The sequence below is a fragment of the Pelmatolapia mariae genome, linkage group LG1 (assembly GCF_036321145.2).
Source record: "Pelmatolapia mariae isolate MD_Pm_ZW linkage group LG1, Pm_UMD_F_2, whole genome shotgun sequence".
Lineage (NCBI taxonomy): Eukaryota > Metazoa > Chordata > Actinopteri > Cichliformes > Cichlidae > Pelmatolapia > Pelmatolapia mariae.
Genome location: NC_086227.1, coordinates 1,048,423 through 1,068,977, shown reverse-complemented (window position 1 = coordinate 1,068,977; position 20,555 = coordinate 1,048,423). Strand labels below are relative to the sequence as shown.

The following is a 20,555-nucleotide window of genomic DNA, read 5'->3' as shown; positions in this document are numbered from 1 at the left end:
CCGACACATCTATGGTGCTGTGGGAGGTAATTAGCTGTTTAACTGCAGGCACGTTCCACGTGACATTCTGGTTTCCTTATCTTCTGAGGGATGTCCACCCCCGGCCATTTAGGGGCTCGCCTATGCTTGCATATGGTGAACCATTAGAGTTAAGCCGTATACGGGTGTGGGGAGATCACCTTTCGATAACCAGGAAATGTGGTTAACAGTTGTAAGCATATATTGTGTGGCAGGAAGACACACACACACACACACACACACACACACAGTGTTTTAACCTTTTGTGACCATAGGGTTTTTTTCTTACAATGGGTGGTGCTTGTATTCTCAGAATAAAAGGCTGCGAGGAAGGCTGTTTATTTGAAGTTGGCTAGGAAACAGGTGAGGAGCGTTCAGCTCCAACAGCCTGGTTCCGATCAGCCTCCCTTGCTAGCAAGTAAAACCCGGTTCCGTCGTTGTCTTGCTTTCTTCATGAGTGATGAGTGTCTGAACTAGCGGGGCTGCTGAAGCGCAGATCCAACACTTTATAAGGGACACTTGAACATTGGCTCACTTACCTTTAAGGTGGGATGCAAAAGTAACATTAATGAGGTTTTCTTAAGGTTGGCTAAAGTCTGTCAGTGTAAGGCACAGGTGTTGAACTCCAGGCCTCGAGGGCCGGTGCCCTGCAGGTTGTAGATGTGTCCTTGATCCAACACAGCTGATTTAAATGGCTAAATGACCTCCTCAACATGTCTTGATGTTCTCCAGAGGCCTGGTGCTGAACTCATCGGGTTCAGGTGTGTTGACCCAGGGTGAGATCTAAAACCTGCTGGACACCGGCCCTCCAGCCTGGAGTTCGACACCCCTGGTGTAATGATATATGCATAGGTAGATTTAAGTGTCTTACTGCATGTACTGTACATACTCATTTGCTAGACTGTAAGCATGCATGTAGTGTGCAGTGCAGTGACTGGTTATCAGGCATGTGGGTTTGCTTACTATGTTAAAGAAATTGTTGTCTTTGAGCTACGGCGCGTGACGATAAAACTTTAAAGGTTTGTTGTTCCATCGTTGACGTTCCAGCAGCCCGTCGGTGTTCACTCGGGTCAGGCAGGTGCACCGACAGCAGGAGGCGGAGGAGGACAGCCAGCCTGGAGGAAACACTACACTGGTCAGGTAAGCTCACATCATAGTCTCACAGAGGCAGATAAATGCATAAAGATTCACACTGTTCAAGCCTTTCACTGTGCTTGTCAATAAGGAATGTCATTACAGGTTCATATGTCTGGATAAATGTTGTGACTTTGCACTGCAGGCATGAAGGTCCACAGGGAAAAGCCTGCCACACGCTCACAGCAGTGTTGTCCCACTTTTGTTAGCATTTTGAGCCTATGATTTCCCCAGTGTTAATGTTAGCACATGCATATGACAGTATTCACCACACTGGCTGTCCTGTGTCATCCTTACACTATCTGGATGTTCCCACTTTATAAATCATCTAGTCCTTCACACGTCTGTCTGACCCTGGGATTTGAATCCGTGTCCCCTGATTTAGTGTGTGTTAGGACAGAAATAGGCTTCGTGCTGTGAGCCTGCGTGTGCATGTGACAGTGAGACCTACTTTATGTTTCCAGAGGAGATTGGGTGGTTATTTCTACTTGGTGCGTATTCTCTCAGGACATGGAGAGTGGGAAGGTGTGACAAAGCTGGGTCATTGTGCTGAACGTTCTCTGCAAACGTAGTGGAACAGACACACTGCTGTGATCCTTTGTGGAAACATTAGGGCTGCTCTGACTCGTTATCAGTCGACTGGTTAAGAAAAGACACGCGTCCATGCCATGTGTTTACCTTTGGAAAGTAAAGGTAACGATTTGGTGTGTGATACTGCTTTTGGAGCCTTTGGTACAAACAGGTTTTCAGCAAATATTTTGTGGTTGTTGCTGGACACTAGAAAAGCTAAACATGAATCTTTAAAAGCAGAAAGGTTCTCGTTGGGATTCCTGACCTGTAATTTGATCACTGGTAAGATGCTCCATAGTTATGTAGCGTCTTTTGCAGGGGGGAACTGTTCGCCTCACCACAGAGGAGCTCTCAGGCGTCCGTATCGAAATGCAACAGTCTACCGAACAGCCAGGATGTATTGAGCGCGCCGCAGCAGGACCTGCGGGATGCGCTCGCCCCCGCTGAGCCGCCTGAGGACAGCAGAGGACTGCCTGATGCTCAAGAGCCGACCTCCCCGAGCAGCACAACAGTCAGGCAGAAGGTGGTTTCCCAGCAGGCCTCTGAGAACACCATCACCTCCACACCGCCCAGCAAGGTATGCGACTCAGGATCAGTCATGCAGAGTTGAATAAAAATGTGGTCTCCATCATATTTGATGTTATTGTGATATTAATCAGTCTGTCCTGTGTGCTCAGACATGCCAGCGGACAGTCTCCCAGCAGACCGGCTTCGATGCAGCGGGGTTTCGCTCCCCAGCTGGCCGGGTACGCACACTGAGCCTCTTTGGACGAAGAGATTAACCACGTGTTTCTATCGTTCATTTGTCATTCTTCAATTTCTTTTGTATTGAAAGGGTGAACCCGAGTCCCCGTCCTTTAGAAGAACCGCCGTCCCCTCTCACCGCAGACACGTGCGCACCATCCAGGAAGTGCGGACCACCGTCACTCGGATCATTACCGACGTGTATTATGAGGACGGCAAAGAGGTGGATCGCAAAGTCACCGAGGTAACTGTCTCTGTTTGGGTCTGATTTCTGGAGCCTGTGTTTTTGTATTTGCTGTCTGTCAGAACATGTCAGGGCTGTAAATCCTCCTCTGCACAGTTCAGAGAGCAGCACTGCTGTGCAAATCACAGTTATGTGATTTTATCGAGAAACATCACAGTGATTAAAATCTGCATCATTTGTCCAAACACCCTCAGCGTTCGTTTAATTTCTGCTGAATATTCATTTCTTAAAAAATCACATTGAGTCACATTCATGGGAAACTGTCTGAGTGTGCATGAGCACGAGCTGCAGCCTCCAGAACGAGAAGGAAAGCATTGACTGCCGTGCAGTCCTGTGCAGACATCCATGCTTCTTTCACTGTCAGGCCTCTTTGTTTTTAAAGGAAAATGTATTTATAGATTTTGGCTGTTTAACGTGTTCGTGTCACTGCCCGACGTGTCCAGGAGAGCGAGGAGCCCGTGGTGGACTGCCAGGTCTTGGACAGCGACATCTCTCCGTGCCGCACAGGCAGCAGTTCTGTGACCTCTGGTGATCTGGGGGACATCAGCTCGCTTTCGTCCAAAGCGTCCAGCCTGCAGCACAGCTCCGGGGGAACCAGCAGCAGTACGGGCCTCACCAGACCAGACTTCATCATTCCAGCGAGCAGAGGGTTCAAATCCACGAGGTAACTCCTCATCCTCCACAGTCCCAAAGTTCTTACCGTTTCTCCTCAACCTTCCTGCTCTTTCTCTCTGCACTAGTTGCATGCTGTGTCACTTCTTCACCTGCTGTGACTCTAACACCCTGATTTCTCAGTGATTCGCTGATCCCTGCCTGCGACAGGTCCGTGTTGTCACAGGTGTAGATCTGGGGTCGCTGCACAGCTCTCACTTGTCAGTGAGGTGACTTTTAAAAGTGTCCCCAGATCTGTGCCTGTGCAACCTGACCGGCTCCATTCGTCCCCTCTGTGTGTCTGCAGTCCAAGGAGGGGAGGTGGGCAACAACAGAGGGGTCACAGGGGTCACAGGGCAGGGTCAGTGGTCACACTGAACAGAGGCTACAGCACGCTGGGGTCCCGGGCCTTCGTCCCGCTGACCCCCAGAGGAAGGGCTAGAAGGGGCCGACCCCCGTCCCGCTCCTCCCTGTCCAGGTGAGTCCTCCCTGAGGCTCGCTCTGCACTTACAGAAACCATGGACAGGAAACACTCTGAGCCCTCGCCAGCTGCACGACCTTAATAACACTTTTTCCTTTTCTTACTCATTTTCTTCTCACTCAAACCTTATTCAACCATTATTCAGGTTCACGGTTTGCATCGCCGTGAACCTGCCTCGAGCAGATTTACCCTGCGTAGTTAATCTGGGGCTAGATGGGGTGCTGCGTGTTATCACCTTTGCAGAGTTTGTAGCTTATGCTCTTGAAGTGCTCCCACACCACACAGACAGCAGCAGATTAGACTGTAAGCTTTAGCTGAGGTACGGGATAGAGAGCTCGTTTGTCTGCTAAGCTGGATAAAAGCTGCTCTAAAGATACTCGTGGTTTGTTTCAACAAATAAGGATTTTTTTGACATAGCAGGTCCAAAGCGGCACTGTGCGTACTCTTAAAGCTAAAGGATATTCACTGATTCCATTAAAATTCCGTGCATCTGTGGAATGTCTTCCATCTCTGCTTGGATTGGGACAACACAGGCCTTTTACACCAGACTGTTCTCTCTCAAAGGGGAGGAGGCGGTGGCTCGCTGCAGAGACTGACGGCTCAGGGCCAGCCACAGTCGTCCTCAGAAGATGAGCCGTACAGCCGCGTGCTCCCCCCACGCTTCCCCGTCAGCCCCACGGACCCCGAGCTGCCCAGCCACTCGGACTCCCTCAGGTCTTCACCAGAGGCGGGGAGCTCAGCCGGGAGCAGCTTCATCGGCCTGCGGGTGGTGGCTAAGTGGTCATCCAATGGTTACTTCTACTCTGGTCGCATCATCAAAGACGCCGGCGAGGGGAGATTCCGCTTGCGGTTCGACGATGGCTACGAGTGTGAGGTTGCTGGGAAGGATATCCTGCTGTGTGATCCCATCCCGCTGGAGACGGAGGTCACTGCTCTGCTGGAAGACGAGTACTTCAGTATAGGTGAGGAAGTGACAACCGCGCGTAGTTTAGTAAGATCGCTGTGGTGAGTTTGGTTTAGACTGAGGAGATTTAACAGTGACATCAGCTCTGACTGTTTCTGTGGTTGTTGCATGAAAGACTAAAACATGCAGGACCGATGGTTCTTGTGTTTGTGCAGGTGTCGTTAAGGGCCATAAAACAGAGGGCCAGGAGCTGTTTTACAGCGTGGAGAAGGAGGGTCGGAGGCAGTGGTACAACAGGACATCGGTCATCCTGTCGCTGGAGCAGGGAAACAAGCTGAGGGAGCAGCACAGCCTCGGGCCCTACGAGCCCACCACTCCCCTGGCCAAGGCCTCCGACATCAGTCTGGGTAAGACAGCCGCAGAGCTGAGGATGGACCCACACGGCCGTGGTACCGCCTCTGCCCATGACTGTGCTTAACTGTTTTAAACCTCGACAAGACGGATTTTATTTTCACCTACAGTCCTCCTTAAACAGGGCGAACTCTTTCAAACAGACCAGTAGAAATATGTCTGTGAAGGTTCTCAGTCATCCAGGTCATCGTAGTCAAAGGAGTTTGCAAAGAAAAGCATCTGGACTTCTTTAAGTTGCTTGAAGACGTTTCACCTCTCATCCGAGAAGCTTCTTCAGTTCTAAGGTCAAATCTGGGACTCTCGGCCATTTGACCTTAGAACTGAAGAAGCTTCTCGGATGAGAGGTGAAACGTCTTCAAGCAACTTAAAGAAGTCCAGACGCTTTTCTTTGCAAACTCCTTTGAAGACCAGTAGAAAGTTCAGCCTGAGTTTAACCAGGTTCCTTCTGATCCTCTTCTCGAGTGATGCGTCTGTTCCTCTGATCACGGCTCTCACTGTTTTTAGAGCTTTTCAAAGCCAATCATTCTTATCCATGATGGAGACAGAAGGACCCAATAACATGCATGTTGTAGTGTGTTTGTTACAGTACACAGTATGGTGTGGAACCAGTGTTAGCATCTTCTTCTGTCTTCTGGCCCGTGCGTTCCTCTGTGATGACAGTCGGGTCAGCACAGGGTCATTATAAAAGGACGAGGTCCCATTCTTAGTTTTTTACTCAGATATGCACTGCACTGCAGCCTTAGAGGCTCCTCACTTATTTTAATGCTTAGAGGCAGTAACTACAGGAAGTCTGTGTGTTTGTCCCAGCAGGCAAATGCAGTAGTATGTAAACGGCAGGCTCAGAGAGCTGGGAAGAAGTCCTGCATGTAGCACTTTGTCTAGCACACTAGGAAGAGTTTGGTTTGCTTCAGGGGGCTGGAAGCCTGTTTGGAGTGTTCACACATCATCCTGAACTCAGCTTAAAGGCACCTTTGAGAGCCCTGCTTTAATGTAATGGTAGAACGTACAGAACGCCATCAGGAGTGCTTGACGGCGCCTTTCATTCGTGCCCGCTGATACAGCTGCACTGAAAAATGAGACCAGAGCAGCGTTTCCTTGGCACGCTGAACCTTCCTAACAGTGATTGTTTTCTGCAGCAGCTGTATTTAATAAAACCCACACCAACAAACGAAGCCACCATCCTCTGATCAGGCACGTGTGTAAAGTGTTTGCTCTTTGCTCCGCCCTCTGTCATTTAAGGCTTGGGTTCACCATTCAAAACATGATGATTAAGATCATGCTGGCTGTGTAAGTTATGATGAGATCAGGGTTAATTGTTCAGGAGACAGATGACGTACAAAGATTTGCTCTGGAAGCAGGCGTGGTCGTCTAATACTGAAGCTCTGTTCCTGCGCCAAACTCCTCCCTGAGAAGTAAAGACTATCTGTGTCATCTTACAGCTCATATTAGTGCCCAAAGCATCATCAGCAGACAGCCGTCGTCCAGCTCTTCAGATACACTGAGACCTATAGTGAGACCAGTGTTTAAACCTAATATATGCAGTGTACATACTGGACTACTGTGTCGAGCTCTTGCTCCCAGTTGTATGTTCCCTTCAGTTTGCTGATATTTATTATTGTCCTCAGATAACTTGGTTGAGGGGAAGAGGAGACGCAGAGGAACCCCTGGAGGTCAGAACACTCCCAACCGCAGCTCCTCCAGCAGCCCTCGCTCCCCGGGAACCTCCAGCAAGAGGAAGCTGATGGCCTCAGAGGACAACCAGGGGCCGGCCAAGAGAGGGCGCAGGGGGGCGGGGACCAGAGCTGGTACGAAGACCGACTCGCCGTGACCATGGCTGTGTGTGTGTGTGTTGTTGGGGTTAATGTCATATATTTATGGTATTGCAGTTAGCTTTGAATTTTAAAGTTGTGATTTTAAACACGATGCAAACTGGTTTTAATGGACTGTTGATGATTAGCAGCTGATTTTTAACAGTTTTAAGATGACTTTTAATGATTGTGTGTTATAGACTGTTTTATTCATCCTGATGCAGACTTGATTCACGTTGTTGTTCATGTGAAATCAGTAATTTGCCATTTTTGTACTGAGCATAATGAAGACCTGTGTCTGCGGCCTGTGTGCGTCCTCTGCTGCTGAGACGGACTCGGTAATGAATAACCTACCCGCAGTTTTAGCGTGGTGTTGTTCACGGGTGGAGGGGAAGGGAAGTGGATTTCACGGGTGCATTATGTGAGCACAGCTGTTCTGTTTGACGTGGGGAAGACCAGTTCAGCCAAATCACAGGAACAGTTTCTCTGAGCCCACCGTGGGTGTGTTATTTCCCGTGCTGTCAGGAACGATGCTGCTGCTTTATTCTCTGGGCAGGAACTCCTCCACACGTCACAACAATACATCAGAAACTATCTCCGTGGTTAGAATAAGTGAGAAACTGTTTTATTGTGGCTTTGGGTGAACTCGTCCTTTAAAGAAAGTGTAGCACTGTTCCCTGTCTTTAACCTGCGTGTGTTTGCGTCCTCAGCTCAGCGGGTCGGTGTGTGCAATACCTCGGGCAGTGGCACCGATGTCCCGGGTCAGTCGGGGGACGTGGAAGACTCTCACGGTCCGCTGCCCCAGAACACGTCCCTCTTTATGGGCTTCGCTTTCATGTTGACCGCCTCGTCTGAGACCGACCGCCTGACCAACAAGTTCACGAGCGAGGATGAGGAGGGTGAGACAGATTCAGTACCTCCAGATTTGATTTTGACAAAGCCCAGAGTTGAGCCTTCAGTTATGTCACAGAAACACTAATGTTGCATAAAGATTTGTCTGGAAGCCCAAACGTAGCTGTCGACAGGGTTTTCTGTTGAAGGCAGCAGTGTTGCTCACTCGTTGATGAAGCAGTGATATCATCACATACATGTGCTTGGACAGATGAACATGAACACTCACTCTTACTGCTTTTCCCCCAGTGGTCATGCATTTAATAACACTATGTTTCCACATGTTAGAGAAGCATTTGGTGCATAAACTTGCTTATTGGGCTCGTTCCCAATGTGGGAGAATCACGGTTTCAACTACAGCGAGTAAAACTTCTTCCAGTAGCACCACTGGGTCCAGTTTAGCCCGTCATTTTGTGGTGCTGATTTCTGGGCCATAATTACCTCTTTCCCACTATGTGGTGCTGGTGCCCCTCACCCGCAGGTGGAGGGTTCTTCCTTCCCACTGTCGCCAAGTGTCTGATAGTTTGGGTTTTCTCTCTAATTTTGTGGGGTCTTTATCTTACAATATAAAGAAAATTGAGACGCCTGTTGTCGTCATTTGGTGCAATATAAATACTGTTGAACTGAACAGGACTCCACATTATCAGAAAAAGTGTGATGACCTGCACAAACTGCTTTCTCCACGGTTTGCAGAAATGTTCATGGTAGCTAACACACCAAACATGGACCCAAAGTAATGTTTTTGTGTATTTCCAAAAAGTATTGGAACATCAAAACAACCACGAATAAGCTACAATGAACTAACAATGACATATAATGTGCAGCCAGGTGCATCTGGGGATATTAAAGGGGGCTGATTGTGGTTTACATGGTTCACAGCTGAAAGTAATCCTCGTGCTCTGGTGACCTCGGTGCAGCTCCTCAGTTCATCCTCTGGCTGCAGCTCTATGCAGCTTTCTTCTGCTTAGCTGCCTCACAGACAGATGAGGGGGACATAATTATCCACTCTGAGAAAAACACTCTGAAACTGGGTGTTCAGAGCATCCTGAGCGTTTTGCACAGACTCATCTCATTATGTGAAACTGACTGTTTAACATGAACATTCACCACTGGAAACATGAGAGTATGTGTAGTTGGCTAACTACACACTGGACCCAGCCCTAATTACAATTATTGAAGCCCTTCCTGCCTCCTTTCATGCTTTTCTCTTCAGATTATGTGCAGACGGGTCCGTATAACAAGTCATACACAGAAACCCAGCTGCAGGCGGGCGGAGGCTTCATCCTACCAAACTTCAATGAAGAACAGGTAAGTAATGAAAACCCTAGCATGTGCCTGTGATCGCACAGATATGTTTATGTTACACATATGTGCCATAAATCTGTCCAGCTCCAGGCTGTATTCACCAAAGCAATATTAGTGGCTGGTCATGTGCACTTTGTCTTCTCCGTGGTAACAAACATCACCTAAAGTCTGAAGCAGTGCAGTAAATGAGTGTGTGTTCGATTCCCTTTTCAGTGTAAGGCAGCTTACCAGAGCCTGCTCATCGCAGACCAGCACTGCCGTACCAGGAAGTACCTGCTGTGTTTAGCCAGCGGCGTGCCGTGTGTGTCGCACATATGGGTGAGAGACTGCTGCAAAGAAAACAAACTGCTCAACTACAGGAACTACCTGCTGCCTGCCGGCGTGGGGCTGGACGATGCCATAGTGGAGTGGTGAGAGGATGCTTTATGTTTGGGATTTATTTATCGGTACGGTGCAAAAATAAAGGTTCCATATGAAATGTAGCACATCTCCTGCACATCACATCAAAAGATTTGTTTTTATTGGGGGAACATGAAAGTCAACAAACAACCAAATTCTTATATAGTGCTTTTTCTACTCTTCTGAGCACTTTACACAACTTGTGCATTCACACACATTTTCTAAGTGCTTTCTAACTAACATTCACACACACATTCATACTCCGATGCATGTACTAGTATCTTGCCCAAGGATATTTGGCATTCAGACTAGGGGAAGCCAGGAATTGAACCACCAACCTTCCGATCAGTAGATGATGCTCTACCGCCTGAGCTACAGCCATCCCAAAGAACACGAGTGTGGGCACCAAATGCTGCATGTAGTAAGTTTACTGATGAAGCCAGCAGTGCAGTTTGCATTCAGACTTGGTCCAAATTAACACCAGTGTAGAAGTCAAACGACCATCTTTATTGGAATGACACTCAAAGGCAAAATCAAGCTCCACCCACCTCGTCATTTGACCTGTTTGTATAATAAATGAAACGGATCACATGGCTGATCCCTGCTCTTCTAATAAACGTCTTTCCTTGTGAGCAGTAAAGTGGCAGATTTCAGCACATTAGCCTGTCCTGCTGTGGGGAAAAGTCTCGTCTGCTACAATGTAACAGGTGGATGTTACTTCAGAATGGAAACCAGTGTAAAAACGTGCTGATAAAATCCTGGTTTCTCCTGACTGTTCCTCGTCCTCACGAGGTCAGAGGTGTAAGAATCCCAGCTGATTCAGTGATGTCAGTCCTTAAGTGATGTCATCTGCTGTGACATTGTGTTATGATGGTACTTTAAGATATTTCCGTGTGGAATAAACCAAAGTGTTCTTGTTTACAAGTCACAGAGCCTTTGTTCTTTCTGATCTTTTCTGTTTGTCTCTCAGGCATCCTCGCTGCAGTCCCTTCAAAGGCCTGCGGGCCCTTCTGGTGTTTGAGAAGCCGGTGGAAGTCTGGGCCCAGCTGATTACCATGGGTGGAGGCTCCTCCGTCCGGCAGTTCCAAGCAGACAAAGACAACTCTGGTACAGGATCCACACAGTGATGTCCAAACAATGCACCCTGTCTCGCTGCTGTGCTGAAACTTTAATCCGTTCACTTTCCCGTTCCATCCTTAGACATTCCTGCTGGCAAGTATGACCTCGTGGTGACAGACCACGCCTGTCCGCCGCTGCTCGAGAAAAGCGCAACATCACAGGAAATCCCGCTGGTGTCTCCGGAGTGGCTCATCCAGAGTCTCATCTGCGGGGAGCGCCTGGCTTTTGATTGCAAGCCTCAGTTTTGCCACGACTATTCCTCGTCCTCCTCGTCCTCATAATCTGACCCCACGTGCAAAATGCCTTTGACCAAGCTAAATGTTGAGCGTTAGTTCTGTTGCATGCTTCTGCTGTATATAACTTGATCCTGTCCGTTTTTATGAGATAATAAATTGTGACCCTTGTTTCATTTTAATGCATTGATGTTTATTTTCTCCACACAAAATGGTACACGCAACAAGCCATTAATATTTACAGTTTATACAAGAGTCAAAGGGAGGATTCGCCCATATTACATCCAGCAGTGCTTCTGTGAGCTCTGCCTCCATGATGGTATAACGAGCACAGCACCAAAACTGAATATATTGTAAAAAGATCCAGCGTAGTTTGATGACAGGCTGCACATTGAATCCATGTCTGTGCTTTAGGCCAAGCTAAACATAAAGATTAGCATCCTACACTGGCAGTTGCCAATCTGTCAATTAGAATAGATGCATAGCAAAGTGTCGCCATGGCTACACGCATTTACAGAGATCTGATGGTTTAAAAAGCTGTGCACTTGGTTTTTTACCCGTCTGTTCAGGGCTACCTACTGCTTTCACAAATATGACCTTGCTCGCTCAGATATATGATACATATGATATGTGGTGATTTCAAATCCAGAAACCAGGTGATGTCACAATCTCATCTTTTACATCAATTCTACAGTTTTATCAAACAAAGACTGTTCTCAACGACAAAGGGAACAAACTGACTTTTCCTTTGGTTGTTTGGGCCACACTGAACTAGATCCACTCAAGACTTTCTCTTACATGTAAATGTCTTTTTTGATGTAGTGAGCTCTACAAAAACAGCGACGTTTGTTTTTCTTGCTTCTCATGTTAACTTGAGAGCAGTTTGATCATCTCTGCATGTAAAAGAAACCCAAACTATCTGCTCAGTTCAGTATTACTACAGTGAAAGTGATCATTGTAATTTGGTTGTTCAAAGTCAAAGATTGGGTGAAGCCGGTGGAGAACACTGATGGGAGTCTCTTCTGCAGGTTAAATAACTTCCTGTGCGCTCTTCTTAAATACTGAAAAAAGCAGGAAGTATATATTTTAGATTGACCGTGGTACATGATGACCGTCTGTGTTGAATTTTCTGCACCTGGACATGTGCTATAGATGACGATCACACTGGTCCTACCTGCCCAGTGTGCCTCCAGCTTGGGTGTAGTATTTGTTGTAGTCCAGTCGCAGCAACAGCTGAGCCAGATCAGAGTTTATCTGATGGTTCCTAACGCTCGACAGAATTTTGAACAGGAGGGATGACTGGCGTCTGAAGCCCTGAAATTTGACAGAGTTGGCATTACAAAAAAAAATCTCTTTACAGTGTCCAACAGAGGGAAAAAAAGGTGTGTATTCGCTACCTTGACTAGCAGATCGAGCTGAGCGGTTCCCCTGTCATCCAGTGAAACCACAGTCTGACTGACCAGAGAGCAGAAGTTATGGCACAGCTCGAGGATCTCGTTGAGGCAGTGAAACACCTGAAGGTGAGAGTAGGTGAGCAGAGCGGCCTCAGGTAAGGAGGGTGAAATGTAGCAGCTGTGTGTCTCATACCGGCTTCAGGAGGATGAAGGACTGGGCCAGCAGGTTACTGAGGAAATGATCGTGGGCCAGTCGGATGCTCTCGAAGTCTCTGGTGGAGTTGATCTGCTGAAGCAGCTGAGAGAACTGAGACTCCAGCACATCCACCTGCAGTTTAAATCATTCAAACAGCACGTGATTCTTTTTTCCTTGAATTATTATTCCTATGATGGTTTTTAACATCGGCGTCCACAGACGAGCCGTCATTAGACACTGATGATCGAACGAGGTAAAGATTTCTACTTGAGTTGGAGACTGATTGCATCAGACTTGGAAATATCATTTAATTTAGCCACCAGTCAATTTTTAAGTAGGATATGGGAGAGCTGGTTAAATCTCTCAGACCCTGAGCTGGAAAGTCTTTGATGGCACCTAAAACCTCGTGCAAAGGTCATTAAATGATAATCTTGTGCGCTGGTAGTTTAAAATTCTCGGCTGCATTGTTACCTGCAAATAATACTGCAAGTTGTCGATCAAGAAGGCCATGTGGTTGCGTAGCCTCCACTTCACAGCGTCCGTCTGGCTGGACTTCAGGTGTTTCCTCTGCATCTGCAGAGCCCAGCAGTGCTGCAGCTGTGACTGCACCCGCCGCACGCTCAGCAGGTACCTGAACACAACATTGTACCTGACCACACACACACGAGGAGGAGAGGACGGTGACTGGATGCACTGGGACTAAACACATCAAAGCTGCAGTAAGGGGTGCAAACACGCACTTCTCCAGCACAGCAGGAGTGAAGAGGATGTGCAGCGGCCACTGGACCTTGTAGGTGAGACCGAGGGCTGCCCAGCCTGTGGGAGGAACCTCGCGAGGGGAAGTGTCTTGTGGAGGAGTGGCTCCTTCTCTGGGGAGTGACGCATCTGAGAAAGCAGGCACAGTAACCAACCATCAGCTCGAGATAACAGGTATAAGTACACCAGCTGAATACTGTCTGTAAGAGTGTGTGTGGGGGAGGATTTAAAACCTGAAGTCTGCAGTTTGTGGTGTGGCGAAACGCACATCTGATATGTAGCGTTTGATTTAAGTGCTTCATAAATAAATACATACCTTTCAGACTTGTTTTTATGTAAATTAGTCCTGTTAACAGTCTCTTAACACTGACTGATATTTAAAATAAAATAAATGACTGTAATTGTTCCTTTTACATGCTTTTATACTGGGATGACTAACAGCTCTCTCTCTCTCAGCCTATATGAACTTACATTTAGGGATGACTGTGATTAATGATAAATATGACATGTTGACAGTTCCAGTTTGAATGTAGGTATCTAAAAAGAACCTATTTTAATCAAAGTTCTCCAAACTTCGTCTTCACACTGGCCTCAATCACAACAATAAGAATGTTGTATCTGAAATGCATCTGCAGGGCAGGATGCTGGTTTTCCCTTTGTGGGAGTGTTTTAGCCCCAACAGCTGGGATATCTAACCTTCAGTGAAACGAGAACTTTGTACTTCTGTGTTTCATTCACTCTGTGATCCATGTTTCTGTTTATTCTGCTATGACTTCAAAAATAGGCCAAAATATCCACGTTGTCCTGTACACCAAAGGGTATCTGACATCTGATCAGTAAACACAGCAGTAGCTGTGTAACAGTATAAATTCTTTGTATTAACTGTAATAAAACACTGGACAGATGATGCAGCTGTAGACATACGGCTTTAACCTGATGACAAAGCATGAAGGCTTCATGTGGAAAAAACAGTTTAGGCCAGCAGAGGGCGCCACCCGCCACAGGCTGAGTTTTACGACATCAGGAGTGGGGTTGCACTGTGACTCAGTGAGCCCACCTTTGCCGTCTTTGCCCTGGTAGTCCACGGTGAGGTGCAGCAGAGGCAGGAGGTTGTCATCGTCCAGCAGCACCTTATGAGCTGCCTGCTGGAAGGCTACGTTTACATCTGTGCAAAAGAAATCACATGATATGAAGCTGCAAGAGCTTTGACCTTGAGTGTGCTTTTACCTTAATGCTGCTTTATGAGCAGAGACACAGAACCTGCACACATTTCAAGTCTCTACATGTGTCTGTTTCTTGCAAATGTTTTGTTTTATTATTAAGATTTTTCTTTTTTTTTTGGCATGCAGCACGGCACGAATGCACGTGAACACATCATGACAAACAGCTGCATACTGTGTTTAACTGTGTAACTTACCTATGAACAAATAAGCAGAGAGGGGAAGCTGTTTGAGAATATTTACCGTGCTCGGTGACAGCCGTCGGAGGAGTCTTCAGCATGTGCTGCGCCAGGTCAATAAAAACCTGGTAGAGCTCTCCGCGACCCAGGAGGTAGAAGTCCTTAATGATCTGGGAACAAAGAAAACACAAACATCAGCACGCTTCATTTCACGCTGATTTATGATGCAGAACCAAGGGCGATGAGGACAAACCTTGAGCTGCTCAAGCAGATCTGCCTCTTCCACCATTAGTGTCCAGAGGTGCTGCAAATCAGTAAGACAGCATGAGGGCTTTACTTTGTAAAAGCAGCTCGCTGGTTTTCCTTCTTTAATGCTAAAAATGATGCTGTCCCTGATGAGCTCACCTCTGCCACTGTGCTCCTTATGCGATCGATCAAATTCTCAAAATCCACCAGGCTGAAAAGCGTCTGCTGTTTGAGTCGATGCAGCTCAGCAGCAAACATGTCTTCCTGGTGTTTCAGTATAGAGCCTGAAAATACAAAGGAAACAGGTTGGGTTGTTCCAGACACACAAAAAGAAGAGGTCCCACTCCAATAGGTTACAACAGAAGCTCCCAGTACCAGCTCTGGATGGGCTGTGGTTGTGGTTTTCAAACATCTGGACAGATTCTCCCACAAAGAGGATTTTCTCGGCCACTCGGATGGGGATGTAAGAAGGCAGCATCTCTGTGCGCAGGGAGAACTGCTGCAGAGATGGAGCCAGCATGTTCTCCTCCTCGATGAGCCTCTGCACAACAGCACACACCGACATTAAAAGACACTCGGCGTTCAGCGCTGGACGCACGTCTGTGCGTGCCACTCACCAGGTCCTGTAATTCTCGGAGCTGCTTCCCGCTCAAGCCTCCGAGTCCCAGGTCTTCTTCTTCCTCCTCTTGGTTGGCAGCAGCTCCTCCAGCACTGGGACCCTGCTTCACAAAAAACTCCTCGCTTTGGTCCAGCAGCAGCCCGTGCAGCATCCAAGCTGCCAGCTGCTTGTACATCACACCGTGGCACACGGCCAAAATCCTGCACATTCAAAAGAACACAAAAGGATAGCTGATATCAGTGTTCAATGATAAGAAAGTATAAACATCCTACTGATTCTATGGCACGTGCTGTCATGCAAGACAATGCACCATATATGTGAAGCACATCCACAAAAAGTTATTTTAGAAACAGCAGCAATGGACAACTGCACCACGTCCAGTTCTATCCACACGCTGTGTGTTAGTGTTCATCTCTGTGTGTCTTTGGTTCTGCTGCAGGTTTCTTCCTGTTAAAAGGGAGTTTTTCTTTCCCACTGTCGCCACAGTGCTTGCTCACAGGGGGTCATATGATTGCTGGAGTTTGTATTGTTGTAGCATCTCTACCTTACAGTATAAAGCACCTGAGGCGTTGGTGCTATATAAATAAAACTAAATTTGACTGAGAAAAAGAGGAATGTGCAGACAGCAGCCACGCCTTAAAGTGTAACATGTTTAGTGTACGTGAGGACATGATTCACAGAATCCTGCTAAACAAACCTGAAGCTGGTGATTGAGACCACAAAGTAACCAGTGAAGTGTTTATGAAGGTGATCCAAAGCTCTTCTGCTTCAGCTTTCAGGAACTTGAATCTGTCTTTAACATCAGCTCTGCTGTTGCACACATGAAGTGAACCTTCAAAACGAACGATTATCAGAGGAAGTACTGAACTCACTGTGGAAAACCCTTCAAAGCGTGGCACCATAACACAATCAACACCACAATGAAAACTAGGCATTAAAAACAGTCCACAGGTTAATGAAGTTCACGTGCTTTGTCCTTTGTAGTTTGGAGCGGTGACAAACTCTCACATGAATAAGCAATCAAAACACGGGTCGAGGTCACGAGGAAAGAGCATAAATGCATTTGAAGAGCTCGCTGGGATAAATGAGTTTATGTTTAGCACATGAAGTGTCAAATCCACATCAGTGAAGGAAGGAAACACCCACACAGGGTTACTTACAGTCTCTGTGGCAGGATAATGTATGTATTATTACGACAACGCTAAAACTGTGATAAACATAGACTTACTTTTCCAAGGCCATGCGTACCGGAGGTAGCCCCCCACAGCTGTGCTTGTACACCGTCTCCAGGATCTGGCAGCCGTGGATCTAATTCAGCAGACACACGAGGTAGTTACAACACGCCAGACCCTCCTGATGCATTACAGAGCATCTCACTGTATGGTGACCAAGCGCTCATCTGAAGGTCCATTTTCATGACGATAACAACACGTTTATCAATTCTATTATGGACCGTACCATAGGAAACATGCTGCTAAGCTACATTACTAAACAGAGAGAGAAGAGTATTCATTTCTTTGACTTTCAGCGAACAACAGATGCTGGAGCAGTGCTGCTGTCTCTCCTTCACTCAGTAATGATGTATCTCTGCTTTACCTTCTGTGACTTTATCGTCTCGACCACCACCATCACAGATGGAAACAGCAACTGGAACTAAACAAACACAAACCAAGTCAGCATTAGATTTTAGTTAAGAAGAAAATCTTCATGTGTTTTTTAGGCAAGTCTTTACCTGATCAAGCTTGTAGTTAACGTGGGATATCGTCAGATGTGGATCTCCGAGGAACTGAAACAAACAAGAGAGTGAAATGAGCATCGTCTCACACGCTGTGCCGTTCTTGGCTCTTTCCTGACTTTACCTCCTGTTCGAGGTCCAGCAGGGCCTGCCTGTAGGGCTGCAGCATGGAGTCCAGCCCCGTGCAGAAAGCCCGCAGGTAGATCCCATGAAGCCCGGTCTGGCTGGGCTGGCTGCTGTGATGCTCCTGCACAGCAGGGACGTATTACTGAACAATGAGACTGTGTCTAAGACGCAGTCAAAAAGAAAAAATCATCACGTATAAATGTTTTAGGACTCACTTGTGGATGAACATGTCCCGTGTGTTGTTCTATAAACTCTGTAAAGCGTATATAGTCTGAGCCCAGTTTACAGAGTCTGTTGAGGACACTGGTCTCACTGGGGTGAAGGAAGGGCAGGTCCTGGGACACCTGAAGGTGATGTAAAAACAAGTTATCTGTGCGTAAGAAATACATAAAAGTTAGAATGATGGATTACACCAACGCACCTCCTTTCTTCTGACCGCACTTTAGTCACTATTAATATTGTAAAACGCAACAGTTTCATCCAGACGAGGCTAAATCAGTAAATCGCTTCTCCTTTGTCCTTTAAATGACTTTATATGTAACATATGTTTGGACAGACAACACGCCGCTGCCTCTCGAAATAAAGTTGAATCAGAATCAGAGAAACTTTATTTATTGCAGGGCGTTGTCATAGTAACAGACAACAAAGCAATCTTAAAAAATAAAGTGTTGATAAATATATAAACATTTAACATAAAATATAACACTGATACTTCATTTTATGTATGTCTCTTGCTAGTTCTGACGTGTGATGCATTTTCATGGTGTGTTTTACTGTTACCATCATTCCTGCTGTTCTGAGCTTGTAGTTCCCACGGGTTGCCTGTACATACATTATACATTCTCTGACCATATTTCATAGAAGTGTGCACTACCCCAACATTACATATGAACAATGACAAACAAGCAAAATCAATGTACCGTACTTCTTTTTAACAGAACTGAGCCATGACATCATTACTTGCACTATTTTAACCATTTCACATGTCTGCAGTGAAAACGTTCAGTAGTTGTGACCCAGCACACTGTATGTGCACAGGTCTTACATGTGCAGTGAAGATGACATCACGACATAATCTGCAACTGGTGCGTTGTTCCCGTTTCCTGAAGTGGCTGAAAGTGTTCACTACAGAGTTGCTAGTATTCGATTATTTACTGGATGCTGTGTTTTTGTAATGAGGGCAGCAGAATGCTGCACAGCCTGGCACCGTCACATCAGACCTGTGTGCAGTTTGCATGATGTTTGCATGCATTCCCAATACAGTCAGGCACACATGCAGCCTGGCTAAACACTGTGACTGGGAGCAGTTGCCTCCCTGTGTTACCCCTAATGATTATCTTTGAAACTTGTCTAATAAATGAATTATACACTGAATATTTCAGCCACAACTCACTACCTGGGTTTTTCTTATCACAGACCCCAGGTACTCTGATAATATGGATCTATATATGAATCTCCAAAAGTTGATTCTGTTCATCTGGACGTAGCGTTTTGTGGGAGAAACATTTGGTCATCATCCAGGTGACGTCTTCAGTCTCAGCTGACTGCAGGTTTCAATCTTATAAACAGTACATTTGCATAATGACTGAAACCAGCCCACTGAAGGAACAATGGGCTGGGAGGTCAGTTCCTTCATCATGACTATGCAAATTCTCATGACCATTGATCAACAACCACTGATCAATAACCATGAGTACCATTCACAGAGAGTTGGGGAATGGCTGCAATCACAGCATTGTAAAATGGCGAAACGCGGTTATCCTAACTGGGCTTCTATCAAGTCAGCAAAGATGCAGAGAAAAGAAGATCAGACACCAGCGAGGGAGGATAAGAAAGACAGACGCAACAACATTGTCATCCCCTATGTAGCCGGTGCATCAGAGAAACTCAGGAGAGTTTTCTCCAAGTACAACATCCCAGATTACTTCAGACCCAGCAACACACTCAGACACAAACTGGTTCATCCCAAAGACAAAACTCCAAAACACAAATTTAATAATGTAGTGTATGATGCCAGACCTCTACATTGGAGAGACCAAACAGCCACTTCATAAACGCATGGCACAACATAGAAGAGCCACCTCCACAGGACAAGACTCGGCTGTTCATCTGCATCTAAAGGTCAAAGGTCACTCTTTCGAGGCCGCCAATGTTCATATTTTGGACAGAGAAGACAGATGGTTTGAAAGAGGAGTGAAAGAGGCCATCTATGTCCACTGTGAGCGACCATCTTTGAACAGAGGGCGGGGCTTACGACACCAACTGTCTGCCATCTATAATCCAGTTTTGAGATCTTTCCCAGACACCTTAACCCTGGAGAACCCATGGGGTCAAATTTGACCCCATGGGTTCTCCAGGGTTAATGCCCACTCACACCCTGGACCAGCTGACCTCAGGAAATCACATGATAGGGTGGGGCCAGGTTTCGCAATGAGCTCACCCGAAACCCTGGCTGATTGTGACCTTGGCTCGCGTGATTAGGTAGAGGATCACCAGGGGGTCCTTTGTCCCTCTTGGAGGACACTCCCACAGGGCTTAAATCTAGGACTCTCCACCATTTGACCTTAGAACTGAAGAAGCTTTTCTGAAGAGAGGTGAAACGTCTTCAAGCAACTTAAAGAAGTCCAGACGCTTTTCTTTCCAAGCTCCTTAGACTGCGATGACCTGGATGACTGAGAACCTTCACAGACATTCAGCAGGTCCTCTTGAATATGTTTACATGCCAAAATGCATCGATTTGCAGTAATGTGATTGGCTGATACTTGCGTAAACGAACAGGGGTACCTAATAAAGAGGCAGGTGAGTGACGTTTCATCTTGCAGTATTTAAACCTGCCAATTGTCTCGTTCAATAAACTATCCTAGCAAAAATGTATATCCTTAATATAGTGCTACCAAAGCTAATAATTTAGCTATATATTAGCTAACATCTGAGTGAAGTTATCGTATCAGAGAACTGCAGTGTTTCCGTGTTACCTGTAAACCCGTTCGTTTGTTCCATGTAAAAATCGTCCCCGGGTATCCGCTCAGCGCCAGTAAGAGCTCGTGAATCATGTCAATTAAACTTAAAGTGTCTAAAATTCAAAATGTAGCGGAGAGATTCCCATTCAGCCACCAAAACAAACCGCCGCCGCCGGAGCCGTCGCAGATTTGTTACGTGAGCGCGAAAAGCA

General features: G+C 46.6%; 2 protein-coding genes across 4 annotated transcripts in view; one reads left to right on the top strand and one right to left on the bottom strand.

Moving 5' to 3' along the window:
* tp53bp1 (tumor protein p53 binding protein, 1) overlaps positions 1-11,094 on the top strand; it is a 19,925-nt gene extending 8,831 nt beyond the window's left edge. Inside the window, exons 15-28 of one of the 3 annotated variants that reach the window (XM_063469606.1) lie at positions 1,069-1,158; positions 2,041-2,299; positions 2,400-2,468; positions 2,558-2,710; positions 3,154-3,374; positions 3,669-3,839; positions 4,407-4,804; positions 4,962-5,153; positions 6,783-6,962; positions 7,676-7,864; positions 9,070-9,164; positions 9,375-9,571; positions 10,531-10,667; positions 10,761-11,094. In XM_063469606.1, the coding sequence (XP_063325676.1) occupies positions 1,069-1,158; positions 2,041-2,299; positions 2,400-2,468; positions 2,558-2,710; positions 3,154-3,374; positions 3,669-3,839; positions 4,407-4,804; positions 4,962-5,153; positions 6,783-6,962; positions 7,676-7,864; positions 9,070-9,164; positions 9,375-9,571; positions 10,531-10,667; positions 10,761-10,960 (2,551 nt within the window). In that variant the 3' untranslated portion in view covers positions 10,961-11,094. Of the gene's footprint in view, positions 1-1,065; positions 1,159-2,040; positions 2,300-2,399; positions 2,469-2,557; positions 2,711-3,153; positions 3,375-3,668; positions 3,840-4,406; positions 4,805-4,961; positions 5,154-6,782; positions 6,963-7,675; positions 7,865-9,069; positions 9,165-9,374; positions 9,572-10,530; positions 10,668-10,760 lie in introns of all 3 variants that reach the window. The other 2 variants (XM_063469597.1, XM_063469613.1) reach the window with 2 other exon arrangements.
* Positions 11,087-20,555, bottom strand: tubgcp4 (tubulin gamma complex component 4). Its single transcript, XM_063469626.1, has 18 exons — positions 20,359-20,555; positions 17,599-17,727; positions 17,382-17,504; positions 17,255-17,308; positions 17,119-17,175; positions 16,751-16,830; positions 15,521-15,722; positions 15,279-15,444; positions 15,063-15,187; positions 14,911-14,961; positions 14,722-14,827; positions 14,316-14,423; positions 13,243-13,387; positions 12,974-13,151; positions 12,500-12,634; positions 12,310-12,426; positions 12,087-12,226; positions 11,087-11,973 (listed from the first exon to the last, which is right to left on the bottom strand). Exons 1-18 carry the CDS (start codon positions 20,434-20,436, stop codon positions 11,967-11,969), a joined length of 2,001 nt encoding a protein of 666 aa, XP_063325696.1. The 5' UTR covers positions 20,437-20,555; the 3' UTR covers positions 11,087-11,966.